Source organism: Aquila chrysaetos, chromosome 19 (genome assembly GCF_900496995.4).
Source record: "Aquila chrysaetos chrysaetos chromosome 19, bAquChr1.4, whole genome shotgun sequence".
NCBI classification, from domain to species: domain Eukaryota; kingdom Metazoa; phylum Chordata; class Aves; order Accipitriformes; family Accipitridae; genus Aquila; species Aquila chrysaetos.
In genome coordinates this window covers 10667511-10687001 of record NC_044022.1, presented here as the reverse complement: position 1 = coordinate 10687001, position 19491 = coordinate 10667511, and the positions used below count along the sequence as shown (strand labels likewise).

Here is a 19491-nt window from a genome sequence, read left to right as displayed (position 1 = left end):
AGCAATAAGCAATTCCCAATTGAACACAGCACTAGAGCATTTTGTTATTTTAGCATGATATAAAACTCAGTAGCTGCCACCAAACACTAAGCTGCTGTTAAGCTTCTGTTTTTAGAAGTAGTCCTGTCTAGGTATGATCTTTTCTCCAGGTGAATGCTTTGATCTTGGAGATGCAGAATGGTTCACAAACCAAGTAAACTTATGTTTTGTGGAAAAAACCAAGCATTATACTGGAACACATATACAAGATGTATACCAGTATAAGCTGACTTGTGTGGAAATACTTCCATTTTTCAACACGCAAAACTTCAGATGGCCTCACAACCTATTTGGGGCATTACACTTCAAGAAACATGCAAACTTAACAGGAGAGAAACTGGAAAAAAGCAAGAAGAATGACTAGAGCACAAGAAAAAGTTCTTTTAAAAAAAAAAAAAAGAGTTAGAAGAGAAGGAAGACAAAGTTAGGGAACACATGCTGGTAGGTTACAAAAACTCATATTCTGCTTGCCAAAACCTTTTGTGATGAATAAGAGGAAAACTAAAAGGTTTAAATTGCAGAAGAAATGCAAGTTAGGTGTTAGAAAGGTTCTTCTAACATTAAGGCGTGTAGAACAACAGTACGGTTGCCTAAGAAGAATATGGAATCATCATGTTTGGGGTTTTGGTGGTTTATTTTAAAACCAAGAAGGGCTAGAAAACTACTAGGAACCACAGATGCATACAGTGAAACTAGAGAGGAAGAAAGTAAGGCATTAGTAAGTTCTAATGAGAGACTTCAGCAGGCTCTGATTTACACAACATGAAATGATGCAGAGAATAAACATTTAGATATAATACATACTGAATTACTTGATTCAGAATCCTAGAGCTGGCAGGTTTGTGGGTTTTGTGAGGGTGGGGGGGGGGTTCTTCTAACTTCAAAAAGTCCAGAGTCCTGACACAAGGCATGTGAGACTGACCATAACGTATTTAGATTTAATATTTCAGAGAAAAGGAAAAGGCAGAAAAACTATAGTGATATTTAGCTTTAGAAGACAAGGTACAAAAAAAGTAGTTCATCAAAGAGAAATTAAAAAGAGCAGATAAAAGGATAAAATAATTATGGACAGCATGAAGATTAATGTGAAGTCATGTTAGACACTAGAAATAAATGCATACTATGAACCAAGATGAATCCAATGGATCAAATACACCAGGCATGATTATTCAGAAGATTAAAGATGTTATTAGAGGCAAAGACATCCTTCAGAAGTCAAAATCCTGTCTAAATAGAACTGAATTAAAAACACAGCATAAATATAGAAAGTTAATTGTATTAACATAAAAAGGCAAAGCAAAAGTTGATTTTGAGGAGGATCTTACTAACAATAAATACTAAAGCTATTTCTAAACACATCAGAAGCAGAAAGCTTTCTGGTAGAAAAAAAAAAAGATGTTCAAATGGTTATAGCAGTATCAGATGATGACATTTGAATAATAACTTAATTATTTGCATTCTAAAGATAAGATTTTCCTATTTAACAACTTTTTTTCTTTTTAAAAACAGAACAAACTTTAGGAATCATCTTTAAATTGAATTATCAGTAAAAAGAGTTTTCAAGCAAGCTGCCATGAAGAGATTATTTTCACTAGAGCTCCCAAAAAGAATTGCAATACATAATGTCCACATTCTTCAGCATGCATTATATCACTTAAATAGGTCTCAGTACAAAAATAGCAGAAGGTGGCAACTACAACATAAACTTTTAAAATGCACCAAAGGCTGATTCTGGGAATTAAGGGGCGATGCATCTAACATTTGCAATGGACAAACTCACACAAGCATAATAAAGAACAGAATTCCTCTACACTTGAACAAATGTGGCATACTGGGAAAGAGCCTTTGCAGGGAAAAGCCATGACTCACAGAAGTATTAGACTTTACTGAAGGATTTAAAGGAGTGTGGATACCAATCTAACTGAAAGAGTGTACTTAAAACTCTCACTTTATCTGTTGATATTTTCTTTATAAATTTATAGACTTGCATTCCTACAACTATACAACATAGTATACAGTAACACCTATGTGCCAGTCAGCATAGCACAAGAATAGACTAACTACTTTCTTTCCTACTAACAAACTGTGGAATTGTCCAGGCAACATTACAAATATTCCCAGGAACTGTTACCATCTTTCATAAAAGAGGCAAGAATTATCTTTTTGTGCTTTATGTAGAGATTCACTTGAGTCTGGCTTTTTGCTTCTGTTTTAACCTGCTTTTAATATCTGGAAGGTATATTACTTCTTCATGCAGTGGCATGGCATTACATAGCTTACTTTAAACCTCTCAAGTTTCTGAATTAATGGCTTAATATGTTTAATATTTAATAATATTTATTTAATAAGCTATATTATAAACAGAAATAGTGATAGTAATATATTAATTAATAATTAACAGATAAATATTATCTCTATCTATATAAGTACAATATAGGTTTAAAAAACTATATTTAAAGTACTCTAAATAGGATACATATTATTAAATGTTAAAGTTGAAACTGGAGAAGAGGCTCAGTCACTATCCCTGAATCTTGTGACGACTGCTACACAAACTATATAATTTGCAGTCTGAAACGAACAAAGATAGTGTGTATTTACAGAATCAGAGGGGAATTGTTTGTTGACATTAATTGAGGAACATGAATTTTTACTTCAGGCCAATTAAATATGCAAAGTACACAGTTGTTCTCACCAAATGTACAAACCGCTATACGGTGATTAACACCCAACTGAACAAAGCAGGCAAGTCTGGTTTTGAAAGATAAATGCTTTAAATTAAATAAATAAATAAAACGCAGTTCTGAAAAAGATTTTTGAACTCTCCAGAGATGATGCCTGTTCCATAATCCAGCAGGAGGAAATGGAAAAACTGTGCCACCAAGTGGACAGCTTAATTTGAGGAACAGACACTGGAGTAGCCGAACAAAGGGAGTAAGCAGGCCAAGCATCTGAGATAGGATCTACTCAACTGGAACTGGTTTTCAATATTAATAGCTAAAGAGAATAAAATATATTTTAAGAGTCAGTATATTGTGAGATAGGGAGCAACCAGAGCTACGAAAAACAAACTTTTTTTTTTTTTAATTACTCAGCCAACAAAAAGCTGCATGCTGCGTGAGTTGGAGAGCTGTCTGCAAATGTTTACCGAAAGCTACACTAAAATGGTACCAGCACAGTGTAATGAAGCAATAACAAAGCTCAACAATCTTTTTCAGCAAGGAACAATCCTCTACAACTAAATGCTAGCTATGGACAAATAGATGCTGGACTAAGCATACAACCTGTTTCCTTTCCCTTACTGTCTATGGCCAATGAAAATGCTTTGAATATCATCTTTTTCCTCCATTGGAAAAGTCTGTCTTTACATTATAATATCTAGTAAGTGTCTAGAAGACACGTACCACTTCTCAGAGTGCTGGATGTAGCTATTTCTTCCATCCACTGTCTCCTGTTCTCTTCCATTACTCTTTCTTCTCCCACATCAGTTACCCTTCTGTTAGGTTCTCAGGGTGCATTTACACACCATCACCACAGTTACCAGAAGGATGAGCCAATCTCATTTAGAGGGAGCAGTCTGCCTCCTTCAGTGCTGGCTATTTATAAGGGCACATGTCATCATTGCAGTCAGTGTAGTCACTACCTGGAGTCCCCATGTAACGTAGGTTTCAAAGCACCGAAGCTACCCTTCAGGCTCTGCCATTTGTTATAAATAATGGAACTGTCAACTTTGAGGTAATACTTATAAAATCAGTAGGCAGACCATTCTCCATAGGAAGACCAAGGTTTGGATCACACAACAAGATGAAATTAAAATGGTCACAGGTCTGTAACAGCAGGCCACTGTATAAAACTCGTATCTTTGATTTGGGTTTCTTATAGCAGAAAAAAAATCAGATTAAGAGAAATAGCAGCATGAGGAAGGGAAGCAAGAGCAAACTTCTAACTAGGTTAAAAATTTAGTATTTCAAGAAAGACTCAGTAAACATAGTAATAAGCATCACTATTATAACTTCAAAAGGTATTAAGCTAATACAGAAACAGGATTTAAAAAAGGTTTTTACAAGATCAGAAAGTTGGTCTGCCATAATCAGGACCTTGTGCTTAACAGTGAGGAAAAGCATTAGAAAATCTAATTGCAGCCTGTAACACAGAAATTAACTAGTCTACAGAAGAGTAGCTTCATCAGGTAGTGCTAGGTTTATATATAAAGCCTGAGACTGAAAAATAAAAACAACCCCAAACCACCAAACAAAAACTCCAAACCATAGCTCCTTTTTATAAGTGAAAACATTAATTATTAGAAAAGGATTAGGTACTTGGATAACTACTGATTGTTTGGTCTCTATCCTTTCTTTCCCCCAGTCAGTGAGTGACACAGTTTAATAACATGTTGTGTTAAAAACTTCATCTTATTGCTACAAAATCAGTTGCCCTTTAAATTCAACAATTCATTGTTCTTATATTACAAAAAAAGGTATTTTAGCTAAACTGTTTATTACTCAGAATAAGTAACCTGACCTTCTTATTCATCTCTTCTTTATATTGAATGCCTCCAATCATCCCTGCATTCAAAAATCTTTCTATTTTGATGCAGGATGTTTTTCTGAATACAATGGCGCTGCTGTTTCTTTACCCGATTGTTTGCTGATCAGTGGTGGATGGGTGGTTCTGTATGTTGCAAAATGTGTGAGAAATTGCTTTTGGATGGCCTTGAAGTTTCTGGGCCATCCCGGACAAGCCCCCACTGAAGAAGATAAGGACTTTAGCCCTTTTAAGTAACTTAGTTTAGAAGTATCCATGTGAATTACGTCAAAATGTAAACACGGATAATAGAAGCACTAATGAGCATTCTTTAGGATAAGATGTATCAAACATTCAGAAGATCACACTGCGCAGAATCATCCGAGAAGGGTCCAGTAGCAGACAAGTGAGGAAGACTACGGAAGACCACCAGAGGACTCCTGAAGACCACCAGAGACCTTCAATGCACCTATGTAAAGGACATTTGCATATGCTAATAGCTTCCCGGAAAACTAATGAATATGTATAACATTTCTCAGAAATCTAGTGAATATGTATGTAGAACATGTACTTAACCTGCACAACCAAAACGCCTGACAGTGTGCACGATAGGTGGAGCGATCCCCCATGCACCCAGCGCTGCAATAAAGAATGCCTGCTTTCTAAAACTCCAAAATCGAGTCTTAGAGAGTTTCTTCGACCAGCTTTTTCGGTATCAATTTGCTCTCAGTACTTATTGTCGTAGAGCATCTCTGAGCTAGGGCGATCAGAGTAATATCTCGCGAGTAGAATGGACATGCACACAAACCTCAAATCAAATTCAGTAAGAGTTGTGCTGCCGGCCTGTGGAAGTAAGATTGGAACTTGTAATGTGTAACTTACAGCAGCTTGTAACGTGTCCAGTGATGTGCCTAGTACTAGGGAAAACTAAAGCGATCAAGTCTAACTTAACAATAATATTGGATGTCAGAAAGCCACATAACCCTAGCTCTGGTATATGAGGTACTTTCAGAGACTGTAGTATCAGAAAAGGTAATTTTACAAACTGAAAGCAACAGATTAACCCAACCAAAAAATAGTAATTCAGGCATATGAGGGAGCTTAATAATGCATTTTTATTATAAAGAGAGGTAGTCCAATCGGAAATATTATTATTAAAGGAGTATATCTAGAAAAGGGTCTTAAAAAAAAAAGCAGAGAAAGAATGTGGACAATTAGATGTTGCAGAACAAAGATTTAACTCCACATCCTTTTAAGCTTCTACTCATGTATATCGTACTCTCAAGCCATTATCACTGCTGTTATTTTGGGAGACATCAGAAGAAAGCCAAAGACTTGAAAAAGCAAAGAGCCTGTAACATCTTACCTAGACAGGCAGAACAGAATGGTAACGCTAACACTGACATTGGTAGTGGCACTTCCATTCCAGACACCAGTGGAGAGCCCCACTCTCCACAGCCATCAGTGCAGCACCTGTGAAGAACCTCTGCAAAAATCTCACGCATACAACTTTGCAAACCATGCTGCTAGCTGAATGTCTCTCATTATCCAGATGTGCTGGCCCAAAGCCAAATGTTTTCATTCCTTTTAGAAGGATGGGTGCATAGTTTAATTGATCCTCTTAAACAGCCTATAAAATGTTTCTGCTTTATGTTGGTAACAACAGCTAATGAGACCTAACGTGTAACTACACTAAAGACCAGCTGGTCCCAACAGTCATTGGTTGATCAAATTCTCCTTTCAAAACCTCTTTTTGAACACAATAATTGTGTTTCATTGCTTAAACATACAAAATATATTGTTAATTTATGGTTCACAATTTTATAAATGGTTTTACATGTAAATTATTTTACAGTCCAAAAAGGTTTAATACCGTATATTTACCAAAGCTGTGTGAGGACCAAGTGAAGCATCAGTGAGGTTCTACCGTTCCATTTCAGATTGGAAGTATCTCCTGCACCAGAAAGGCTTTCCAGGATTGTTTTTGCTTTTGTTTTTTCTTGGGGTTGGGGCTGTGTCAAATTTGTTAAGAAAACCAGAATTTACTCTGAGGAAACACAGTGAAAGGGTAGATACAGCAGTAAAAACATGTAGAAATTCAACATAGTATTAGGAGAAAAACAGAGCTAGAAAAAATGGCACCGTCAACTACAAGTGCTGCATGGCACTTGGGTACAGCTTTTGCTTCCAGTGTCAAAGCATACTCCAAAGCTTTTGTACTATCAGTTTGAACTCTAAGGGGTTTTATCCGCTCTGCCCTTTTATACCTGTTGTATGTACCAAAACCAGCAAGATATTTTACATCATTTAGTTACTGATACAATTTCTCCAGTACTTTAATTGCAAAAAACAATTTCCTACAGATTTCATTCAGGAAGTTAAGCCATTTTGTCTTATTATATTTTTGTCTTATTATATTTTTGTCTCATAAGTAACTGTGTAATCTTCTCTTCCTGACATCAACAAGAGTGTTCAGGAAATACACTCACCAGAAACTGCATATACCTATTATTTTTAAAGAGTATGCACTAATGATATTAAAGCTGTTCTGCAAAAGTATGTCCACTTTATTATTCCCTGTTCCAGTTAGAGTTAGTCAACCCTTTGTGTGGAAAATACAAACTTTTGCTGAAGAAAGAATGGCACAGCCAGCCTGCAGATGAGATTCAAGTGTGATAGAACAGCAGGAATTAGAAATCATGATGAGCTGAAAACATCTGAGAGTAAACAGGCCAAGAACCATCTGTTGCTGTATCTCCCCCACCACGTGAAGTTCCAAATGAAATTACAGATTTTTATTGTGCATTTAGCCAGGATCGTTAATCCCCAGCATTCTAGTTTTTATACAAGTGTCTCAGCTACATTTTTCTGAGAAGCAGTTTTAAATAATTTTTTTAGTGATTCTTTATATATTGTACGTCTAAAAGCATTACTACAATTGTATTTAAGTTTTGCACTGGGAATATCACAATGAAAGGCCACTCAACCATGTGTTATTAAAATATATTACAGGTAAATTTTGACAACCAAATATTTTTACTGCAGAAAAATATCTGTTTATAATCTCAATTCCCAAACCTGCAATTTTGAATGTTAATTTTTAGGATTATTTGGTGTTTGGGTTTTCTTTTTGTTTGGTGTTGGGTTTGGGGGGGGTTAAAGAAAAAAAAAGACACATCAGAAGCACTGATTATTTTTCTTCTTTCTTTCACTTCCTATTCCAAAGTATTAATCACTATCTAAATTTTACATGTATACTCACATATACACACACACAAACAACACACTATTTTACTTTTAGATAACTGGCTCTTTTTCCAAGGAATCACTGTCATTTTTAAGCTATTTTTGAAAAAGCCAATCTTGAAAACACGTGAAAAATAAAGAAACATTCTTATTTTTCCCTATTATCATTATTGGAACCAATAGAATATTATTTCAGGTTTGTTCTACAACTGATTCTTCTCAGCTACTCCTAATGTCATATGGTTTACTTGTCTTGGGATAATAACTGTGTTGCAAAAAATTTCTCTGGGTAAAGATCCAGCATGTTCCATCCCGTCTCTCTTACTGCAGAACTATACATAATGATATGCAATGGATGGTATTTTATCATAAATAGGATTTGAGGTATAAGCCAAGTTGTATTCAGTTTCCTTTCAGAAAAAAAAAGGTAAGTATTAATTCTTCAAAAAGAAGGAAAAAAAAAAAAAAAAAAAAGAAAAACATTTATACTGAGCTAGGTTCCCCAGAATTCTCTCTCAGTCTGGACTCTAATGCAGGGATCCAAATTAAACATCAGACCTTCAATCCATCAAAATTTGTGTTCAGATGTAGTTTGTAAAAGGAGGTGTTGGAAACCTAATCATCCTTAATCCTAATTATCCTAATCATCATTATGTATACTTGGGAAGAATAATTAAATAAAAAATGCAGAAGCATTTTAAGTACACGAAGCTCTTGATATCATGAAGGTTTTCACTAAAGACGTGGCCTACTTATGCCATAAAACTAGCTAAATTAAGTTTTCCTTGCACTATAAATCTTCTCCACCCGAGATGCACAATGGACTGGAGAGTGTTACTTTTACAGATGAAACAGGTAGCCTAGAAAGTTATCTCCTTTAAAGCAGCGTCATGTCAGTCAGATGCCTACTGTAAAGTGAAATACGGTGCCTGCCAAAATTGAGAACTATTGCTCTACAGATATCTTTCATGCCCAAGAGGATTCACAGAAGCACTACATACCCTTCATTAGAAAAACTTCAGGAGATTTTTTTTTTCTGAGTTTTTTTGCTCTATCTTGAGGAACAAATATATCTTGTGGAATATATATCTATTTATATATTTATATATTTTGTGTGTGTGTGTGTAAATACATATTTGTCTCAATCACTGTTTAATTCCTTATGCTTTAAATATATTTATTAAATTAATCACATTAGACTGAAGGCTGATGGACTTTCATAGAAAATTCAGTTATTCAAATGAAGATTTGCTATGCTGAAATCATTCATGTTTTCCTTACAATTTCTCAAAATCATGACAAAAGCCTGTATTTCTCTCTACTTTTTCAGAACTTCACTCTCTTCTTTTAAATACTCTATGATAGTATATCCTCTACCATGTTATTTTGCTTAAAGTACCACCTTCTGCTTTCATTCAATTTTGTATTGATTCTGTATTTAAACACAATTCATCATTATTAAGAACTGTCTCTAGCAATTGCTCAGCAGAGACTACTTTCCGTTTCCTGCATACTGATTAAGTGCTATGGAACAGAGTAACGGGCTTAGGGTTGAGAAGCTTTTTTTCTTATAGGCCCTTGTTCATTTGGAATTGCAAACAGTTTAAAAAACAAACACATACACTAATACTTCATTCATCCACCACCATGAACTGAGTCTAGATTTACCTAATTTTGTATCATGTCAATTTACTTCCTGACCAAAAAAAAAAAAAAAAACCCAAACCAAAAAACAAACACAATTAAGTCAGTTTGTAGCAACACAAAAGCAAACTGTTTTTCACTTAGCAGATTGGACTCTAATTCTTATGCAGGGACCCTACTGAAGGAAGCATGAAAAGAGATGGAAAAAAATTCTGAAAATTTGAAAAGGCAAAGCACACAAATAATGCACACCGTAAATTATTTGGAATCACCATAAAAAGCACTTTCTACATGCAGATTAAAACATAAAAGCAGCTATACTGGATCAAACCGAGGCCTAACATGCCTTCTCCAGCAGTAGCCAAAAGTGAATGCCTAATGAAGAGTATAAAAAGAAAGGATACCTCCAAGCGTTTGTGACTCAGCAATTAAGCGCCAGACATCACTTCTGTACAATCCTCAAGGGATTTATTTTTCATGAACTTGTCCAGTCTCTCCTTGAATCTACTTAAGCTCTCAGCATCCACAACACCCTGGAGCAACCATTCTGTGAAGAATCACCTTTTTTCCACTTGTTTTTAATCTGCCTTTTCAATTTGGACTAGATGATCGTTGTAGGTCCCTTCCAACTGAAATATTCCATATTCTGCCTCTTGCTCATTTAAGTTTTACCTCCCAATTTTTATACTACCAAAAACCATTGCAAATGATGAGCCTCAAAAGGAGTGCTAATGTTCCAGATATATTTTGTTAAGCAAAAGTACAGAATAAAAGCATAAATTACATCAGTTATGACTGGTACTGACAATGGCAGAGGTAATATCCTCATAACCAACGCACTCAAATCAAGAGTTGTGTAGCACTTTCAGATAACAGAAATACAAACTGTAATTAAGAGGTAAACCATGAACACATGGAAGTTATTTTTTAAATGCTGAAGTCTCCACAATTTTCTGCTGTCTCCTTAAATTCAGTAAGTACTAATTTTCATCACCTATCCTAACTCAGAAACCCTATGGTACAGTACCCTTCTCTTACATAGTTTCACTAGGGCTCAGACTGCAACTTTGCTTTTCTCAAAATGCCCATGACAAATTAGACATAAGCATCTGAAAATAAGCATCATGTAATTCTATCACAAATTAAATTAAAATATTTAATTCAGGGTTAGTCCCTTCATACAGCCCACATGCCTCTTTTCATATTTACTCAGTTTTTTGATTTCCATAGGCTCGAAGGTTGCCTCTTTCTCAAATATAAAGACAAAACAAGCACAATTGACATTTTAATTAATCCTTTTAAAAAGGGTCTTTGCACATGCACTCATTGCAGTTGTATATATGTGACTCAAGTATTTAAGTACAATAGCCATTAAGGCCCAAATTTCACTTAACAGATAGTTTAACCGTAATCGTACTAAAATTTATAGGACTACACGCTTAAGGTAGCCTGCAGTGAAGAACAGAGGGGCTCTACCCAAGCTGAGACATCCACACAGGGTGCAACACCACACAAGTAACTTCTGTCTACAGACTTTCAGGATGCTACATTCAGACAAGTTGATGTCTCCCTCCCTGGAGCTGAACATACAAAACCAGTTGAGACACCTATGCATTTTGTACTTCGTGCTTTTGGTCAGAGAATTTCCATTTACAACACACACAGTCTCTCTACCCCATGAGAGCTATCTACTCCAATGTGCCGTAAGTCACGCTTGTTCAGCGTCTAGAGTGCTTAAACTGTTGTTCCAATCTAATTTCATGTTTCAAACTAGAAATATTAGGATCAAAATGTTTATTTAATGTTACTAATACAGAAAATAACCTGTGATGCACTTAAGGATATTGACATATTTAGAGGTGCAAAGAGAAATATTAATAAATCTACCTTTTACCTCCAACTATCTTCCTGTCTAGTCTTGTGTTCTGTTTCACAAAGCCTTGGTACCGAGGAGCCTCCCCAACTTATGGCAGCCTGATACATGGTGGTGTCCTCTCACAGCCCTTCTGCTTACTGTAGAGCAGAAAACTTCTATCTTCTTAACTGCATATTCAGGCATTAAGCCTGGTAACAGCAATGCTTCTTAGCTCTCCTAGCACAAATTACTAGGAAAATACTTATGATAGCAGACCAGTTCAGAAGCCATTAAAAAACACCTATCCTCTATTTAGGTTTCATATATATGTGTGTGTACATATATATTTGTATTTATTTATAGATATAGATATTTTATCAAAAAAATTAGCTACAGGAAAGAAGTAGGGAAAAGTGCAATTGAGAAATTATATATTTAAGGAGGAAAAAAAAAATGTGGAAAAAATTAAACAACATTAGTGAACCAACATCCCCAAACAACATTACCTAGTATTTTTCATGAAGTACCAAAAAAGCAAGATAACAGCTACTCATATGCCTTCAAGAGGAATATATATATAAAAACTAACCTCTTCAAAAAACCACACAAATTTTATTGAAAAATTCATATCTCAATTCAGGCAAAAGAATTCCATTTATAAAGCTACTCAAAAGCCACAAACAAGTTTAAGAACAACTCAAGTAATAAATTTTCATCTTTTCTGCACTTTAGACACATGGAAGGCTAGCAGTTAAAAACAAATCAAATGTTAGACAGGCAAAATGAGGGCTGGTAGTACATAAAAGAAACACTTCAATACTGCTGAAAAATGGTTTAAGACAAAGTTACTACTTTTTTTTTTCCAATATCAAGAGAATCCAAACATGTTTTAGCCTGTACTGAATTTTATCCTGGGATAACTTCATACACAGAAAACCTATAACATTATTATTTGTGGGTGTTCACTTCATTTAATAGAAACATCACACTAACTACCAAGAACAAAGAAGAAAAAAAAAAGAAAAATAAAAAAAGAAAACAACAACAATCCTCTTCCTCAAGGTAAATTTTTGCTATAAAATTACCTGAGTGAGCTTACTCAGGATGCAGCTGTAGACTTCTCTTCTGCTTCAGTATCTTTTACAATTTTCTTGCTATTCTAGGTTCAGAAAGATGTATACATTCATGCTTTTTGGCATCTTTCAGTTGGAAATCTCTACTTGCAACATCTAAACGCATCACAAAGAACAGGTCTCAAAATGACAGATGACTTTGGCCAAAACAAAAACTAGTAACAAAATGGTCTTACCAGGATCTGTACACTTGGTGAAATATATCAGCTAATAAATGTAAGGTTTTTAAACACCAAACATCAGTATTTGAAAATTGTACTTCAAAACCACATTTTTGGGGTTGCTTGGGGTAGAATTCTTGTCTAAATCAAACAAACTATAAAAGCTAGATTTGCCTCTGTTCTCACTTACAAACAAACAAATAAATAAAACCAGGACTTAAGCTACCACTTTACAATCCCTTCAAGTCTGTAGTTTCTTGATCACTTTAAGGCAGAATAAACAAGGACCGCTGTCAAAAGAATTGATCCTGTCCTCTGTACAAACCTCAGCCACCCATGCACACCCCCTTATACTAGCACAAGTCTTCATTCAGCCACGCAGTGAACTGAATTGGGAAACTGATCCATGTTCAATTAATCAAGAAGAAAAAAAAAGCCTCCCTAGGGAGATGCATTCAGAATTGCCTTCGCTGCTTCCTGATTTATCTCCCCAGTTCTCCCAACAGAAGTGAAAATAAACCAAAGCCGTGTTTCAGGACCTTTTAGCATGACATTGGCCATGCTGCTCCAAGGAACCAGAGACAGACCTGCCTGAAACAAAATGCTTTGAGTTTGTTATTGGTAGCGGAGGCAAAGCTATCAAACTTTGGGACATCCATTCGGAAAACCACTTCTGTGAAAACTGCTTCAGCTCTCTTACTTCCAATACATCTGGCTGAACTGACTGAGGCTATCATTTGGGTGGTCAATGTTATAGAAAGACTGATTAATACAGTATCAAATGCACCTTCACAAATCAGCCTCTTTTGTGTTATGACATGGTTTCTGAACATCTGGGCTGTTCAGACACACAGTGTGATATAGCTGGCCCTTGATATGCAGGAGCATCCAACCCATTCTGCTTGTGTCCCAGTAATACAAAATGAGTTTGAAGCTGTAAAGCCAGTAAGACTACCCTGGCAACTATCACAACGATAGGACTTAGGACAGAGCAAATGTCAGCTTTGCTGGACTGTTCACACTCAAAAGCCACATAATACAGGCTAGAAGTCGCCATGAAACAGGCGCAGGCAAGGCATTTTCATAAAGACAAGACAGCAACCCTCTAAAATGTACAGGAGGACCTTCACCCTCTGGAAAGCAAGCCCTGGCAGTAATTAAAACCTCAATGACTTCAAATAAACTTCAAGGTTTTCACTATGGTCGGGGGAGTCTGCCAAAGAAGTTGAGCAACTTTACAGCAAGTTATAAAGAGGTTGATACTGTTCTGGCATGATGCAGGTCAGGAGCTAACCTTTCCAGAATTACAAACATCAAGTCCATTTATCTGTAAGGAACTATTTGCATTGCCAAACCATGGAAAGTCCAAAACAGCAGGACTGTCAACAGTGCTGGCTCCCACAAACTGAAGATCATTGCTGTAAGACAGATAGACTCTAACATAAAAATAGGCATTCTGAGATGAACAGACTTAAAAATCAAGCTTCTACATCTGGAATTATGTAAGCAGTTGATCCTGAGCTTCAGAGAAAGCCAACATGGAACTCATATGGGTAGATAATTTGCATCCAAGATACTTCGCATCCAAGATACTTCAGAGAGGAAAGAGCCCTGTTTTTAAATTCCTTCAATCTTCCAAAGAAGCTTCTATCAATTACAACACTAAGGTGGTCAATGGGGGCTTAGTCAAGCTCCCACAGGAGAGGAAGAAAGAGGGGGCAGACTAGGGGTATTCACAACCTTTTCCAGCATGTTAAAAGGGAATGCAGGGCAAGGAATGGACATGGCCTCTAAGTCCCAAGATCCAGCTTGAGTAAATAAGCACACAAGAGTGCAAAACAATGTGGACAGGCACACAAAAGATAAAACAAAAATCGTAATTATCTTATAGCATATTCATTAATAGAAGTGACTAAGTCAATCCCTTTGAGGCTTTAGGACAGCAAGACGGCATTTCCAATCTAGCCAAGTCTGTAATACACCATTCTTTTTCAGTAAGGCTCCTCCTGGACTACTCATACATTTTTCAGACGCCAGTCCAGAGATAGATCAGGACCCATGTCAGGCCAGAAAGATGCAGACTATTTCTTCTTTGTCAGTTTATCCTTCTGAATCCTCAAACCCTTGCATTGCTGAGCTTGGTGTTTCTACATGTAGGGAGGAATCTCCCTCTTGCAGAGCAGCCTACCACTTGGTAAAAGCACAAGCTGTGAGATCAACTGCCCTCAGGATCAAGAGAGCTAGAAAGAGAGGCCTCGTGCTAAGTATGTTTTCACTCTTTTTTTTTTTTAATTATTTTTCCTTTCTAAAAATTAAAGTAGTATTTACATTTGGTACTTTTGCAATGACTACATGCTGTTAGTTCTAAAAATCCATTAATTAGAAATTAAAATAAAAATCAGACTATGGTTAAGACTAAAGCTGACCAAAATTGTTATTCGTGACTCAATTTCTAAGGAAAAGGTCTTTACCAACATTTCTGAGGACCACCCATAACATGCCCTCTACTTTCCAATTTTAAATCTGAATGGATTTTTTCCTGTGTAATTACACAACTCCAATCTGCTTCATTCAGGTTTTTTTGTATATACACAAAAAACATGCCTAAGAATTGCACTGCAACAAAGCAGAGTCTACCTACACAGAGCTTTTGTAATCTTAAATTCTTCTGAGTTCAAGGTCTGAGACTTCCTACTTTAATGCTATTGTCATAATGTAGTCAGCAAGAGGCCACACATTAACCTCCCGTTGAGTCTGTCTTCTAAAGACTGGAGAAATACTAGTCAAGGTATGAGGTCTGAGATGAAGCCTTTTAAAAAAAAAATAAAAATATTAGTGGCTTTTCAAACTCAGCTGACTTGCAGCTGAATTTTCACTGTGGAATCGGTGTCAAATTGAACAAGAACATTAGTTTTTGCCTAAAAGTCTCCTCTCCATCATGAGGACAGAGCTCATACATGAAGATACTGACCCTGTTTCCTTGTAGCTATATCAAAGTCGGTATGGAAGAAGATTACTATCCATTTCTTGAACACCACCCTTTAAAAAGAACAACATTTGAAGTGCCAGCTTCTTCAGAGACATCAGTTTTGTGACAGCCAGCACAGTCAACAACACGACACATATCAGTTTTATTTTTAATGGAAGATATATATCATTGCTGAGAAAATATTACCAGTAAAAAAAATCCTATGGAAGTTGCTAAAGTACAATGGAGAAAGTTTTGTTTACCACGAAAAAGTACAATTCAATTAGAACAGTAACTTGCCTAAAGTCACACCTTGTAGTTTTCCTAAGTACATTTCACATTTCCTATAATTCAGATGCTACCTGTATTATACCATTGTGTTAGCACAAAGAAAAAAAGAACATTTTCCCCTTACCTCTCTGCCAGACTTTGCTGGAATCTGCCCTTGAGTCTCTCTCAATTTGCGAGCATTCTCAAGTTCTGCTTGGAGTTTTGAAGCTAACTCCTTCAAAGAAAGTGGTAGTACTCCATTAGTTTAACCATTTTAAACCTCTACAGATCTTTATATCAGAATTAACTATTAATTCCATTTCTTTATGTTTTGATATATTTTTTAAACTCCGATGACACAAAAAAACTAAAGAAAACGTCAATATAATTCACACAATTCTTTACTAGAGATAAAAATATTGTTCAGAACAGAGGCATCTAAAGTATAGAAACATATAGTCATAAAAACACCAGAAAAATTATGCTTAAACATCATTCAGTTATATTAATAAATGTTCCACGTAGCTAAGCATAGATACTACTTTATGTATAGGAAGCCAAATAAGGAAGCCTGAACACATCAAGTGTATAACCTTTCCATGTTATGCTACATATCCTTTTATTTATTTTTATATATATTCACACACACTCACATATGTACACACAATCCCCCATGCAGTGGGCCTAGGGAACTCTCTCTCAGACATTTTGGCTGTGCAGTTTCACATCTCTCTACACCGCATGTCCAATTTTGGCACTTAAGACCTTACTTTGGGTATTAAAATGGACAAGAGGTGGAAAAATGACAACTGTTTACAGTCTTGTGTAAATTGTTTTTGATGCTCCTGCTCTCTCATCCATCTGTTTATTAAATAAATACAAGTATTTTTTTTAGTGTCTTGGTTTGCTAAGAATTGCCAGGTGTCAACCTATCAACCTATAAGAAATACAACCATTTATACTCTGACCACTTTGCCATTTCATTGATTGGACTCCAACAATCATTCCTATACTTGCCACCCCAAAATTAAGTCATTTGATCAACACCAAGCAGCAAGTCACTAACAAAAACAGATTCGGAATTCATTTGTCCCACATGGTCAACCTTGAGCTCTGGCCACCAGGACAGGCTGTTACATAACCATCTGTTCTGGTGTGTGGGGATGAACTTGTTTAAACAAGCTGCATTTTCAATCTGATCAGAGAAAGTCCATGAAAATATATTTAAAGAGCAACAAGACAAAAATTAGCTATTTTATTATTTATACTGTGTTTGTTTTGTTTTAACTAGGCTAATTCAGAGTGCAGATGTAGAAAAATGTGTATATAAAACTAACAGTAAAATTGTAATGTTGGCTTCTGCTACATGATTTTGGTCAAAACGGTAGAATAATAAAAGAATCACACTCTCCCCACAGAACACCTCTATATTTTTATTCAGATTACTCTTATTCGGTTACTGTCAGGCTGAAAAGAAAAAACTCACACTTGTGCCCAAACTGTTATTTGGACAATGCTATTGAAGCTGAGCAGTAGAAAAAAAGAAGTTTACAAATTTTTGTTGCTCTCCATCAGAGTCTTTGGAAAACTTTCCCTCCCCAGTACTTTATGGTAAGTAGTGTATAGATAGCTTCAATCATTTTCCCCTGTAGGAAAATGCCTTAAAATAATTATCTTAAGTGACTGTTATGGGTTTGTGTGGCATGGTTTTTTTGGTAGCAGGAGAGGGGCCACAGGGCCAGTTCTGTGAGAAGCTGCTAGAACCTACCTCGGCTCCAGGTCGGACCCGCCTCTGGCCAAGTCCGAGCCCATCAGCAACAGTGGTACCGCCGCTGGGAGAACAGATTTAAGAAGGGGAACCGGTAGTGAGTGGGGGGATAGGAATGTGAGAGGAACCCCTCTGTGGATACCGAGGTCAGTGAAGGGGAGGAGGTGCGCTGGAGGAGGGGATGCCCCTGCAGCCTGTGGCGAGACAGCAGGCTGTCCCCCTGCAGCCCATGGAGGGGAGTGGGGGAGCAGAGGCGTAGGCTGCCGAAGATGGCCGTGGCTCCATGGGAAAGCCCGCGCTGGAGCAGCATGTGACTGAAGACCGACCCACAGAAGGGACCCACGCCAGGGAAGTTCGGGAAGAGCTGAAGGCTGCGGAAAGGACCCACGCCAGGGAAGTTTGTGAGGAACTGCAGCCCGTGGAAAGGACTCGCGTTGGAGAAGTTCGTGGAGGACTGTCTCCCGTGGGAGGGACCCCACGCCGGAGCAGGGGCCAAGTGAGGAGTCCTCCCCCTGAGGAGGAAGGAGCCGCAGAGACAACGTGTGGTGAGCTGACTTGAACCCCCACCCCGTTTCCCTGCGCGGGAGGAGGGAGAGAGAACCGGGAGTGGAGTTGAGCTGGGAAGGAGGGACGGGTGGGGGGAAGGTGTTCTAAGGTTTGGTTTTACTTCCCAATATCCTTGTTTTGTTTTGTAGTAAATTAAATTGATTTTGTTTCTTCCGCAAGTTGAGCCTGTCTTTTGCTCATGACCATAAGTGAGGAGTGATCCCTCCCAGTCCTTATCTCGACCCACAAGCTTTTCTTTATATTTTCTCCTCATCCCACCGTGGCCGGGGGTGGGGAGTAAGCGAGCAGCTGCATGGTGCTTTGTTACCGGCTGGGCTGAAACCACGATAGTGACTAACGCCAGTCCTGCATTAGACAAACCTATCATATAATTACATTCATAAACAGATTTTTTCCTTGCTAGTATATTTTTTTTTATATTAACTAGGACAACTACAGATTAAAACATGGAGGCATCTATTTAAATCATTAACACTCAGAATTCATAATATAAAATCAGTTTGAAAAGAAAATATTTAAGATGGACACTCTCCTAACAAAATTTTATGTGACAGGGGCTTTCACAAAGACCAACACCATGTCCTAATCCAGCAATAAATTTGTATGCCAAATACCCTAAAACTTCCCACAAATCAAAGAATTGATGGCTCCCAGGAAATACTAATTTGGCACTTGATGTTGTAACATGTCGTATTACTTCTTAGGGGTGCAAATATTCTGTCATAAGAGGCAAGGTAAACAGGTGCACTAACAATGTTTAAAAAAAAAAACAAAAAAACAAAAGGCCCATAGTGATAGGATTCACTTCTAAGAGATGTTATTTTATTATATCCTTCAAAAAATTTCAGCAATACTTCCTTAAGAGCAGCTATTCAGAGCAAGCACTTGTAAAACATAGCTTAAAAACTAACAGACTATGACCTTGCTATAATTGAAACTTCCAGGCAGTACTACTGAATGCAATTAACTCACTATAGCCATACTTAATGTAATTAAAAAAATACACTTCCAGAGTGTGAAATGTGTTCATCTGATTCGTGTCAATATAAACAATGCTAGGGCCGCATAATAAAATGTGACCCTCACTGTATATGTAATCTTTAACCATTTTGTCAGTCCTCGTATAACCACAGGCCAGGAGGAAACAGATTATATGTATATAGTTCTTTTTTGCCAGCCCAAAACCGGTTTTGGTGTTAACTGCACAGTGTTAAACAAAAGATCCTAGGGAAGAACTGAGGCATTTATCATAGTATTAAGCGAGGTTACGAACGGGGTGATCTTTATTATGTATGAATAGAGGGTGTATTGAAGTG

At 36.9% G+C, this 19491-nt stretch overlaps 1 protein-coding gene across 4 annotated transcripts in view; it reads right to left on the bottom strand.

The window, feature by feature from the left end:
- The window catches only part of CWF19L2 (CWF19 like cell cycle control factor 2), a 94152-nt gene that overhangs the window by 44285 nt on the left and 30376 nt on the right, over positions 1-19491 (bottom strand). For all 4 annotated transcript variants that reach the window (XM_041118523.1, XM_041118525.1, XM_030042692.2 and 1 more), the window contains one exon: positions 15986-16075. In XM_041118523.1, the coding sequence (XP_040974457.1) occupies positions 15986-16075 (90 nt within the window). The remainder of the gene's footprint in view (positions 1-15985; positions 16076-19491) is intronic.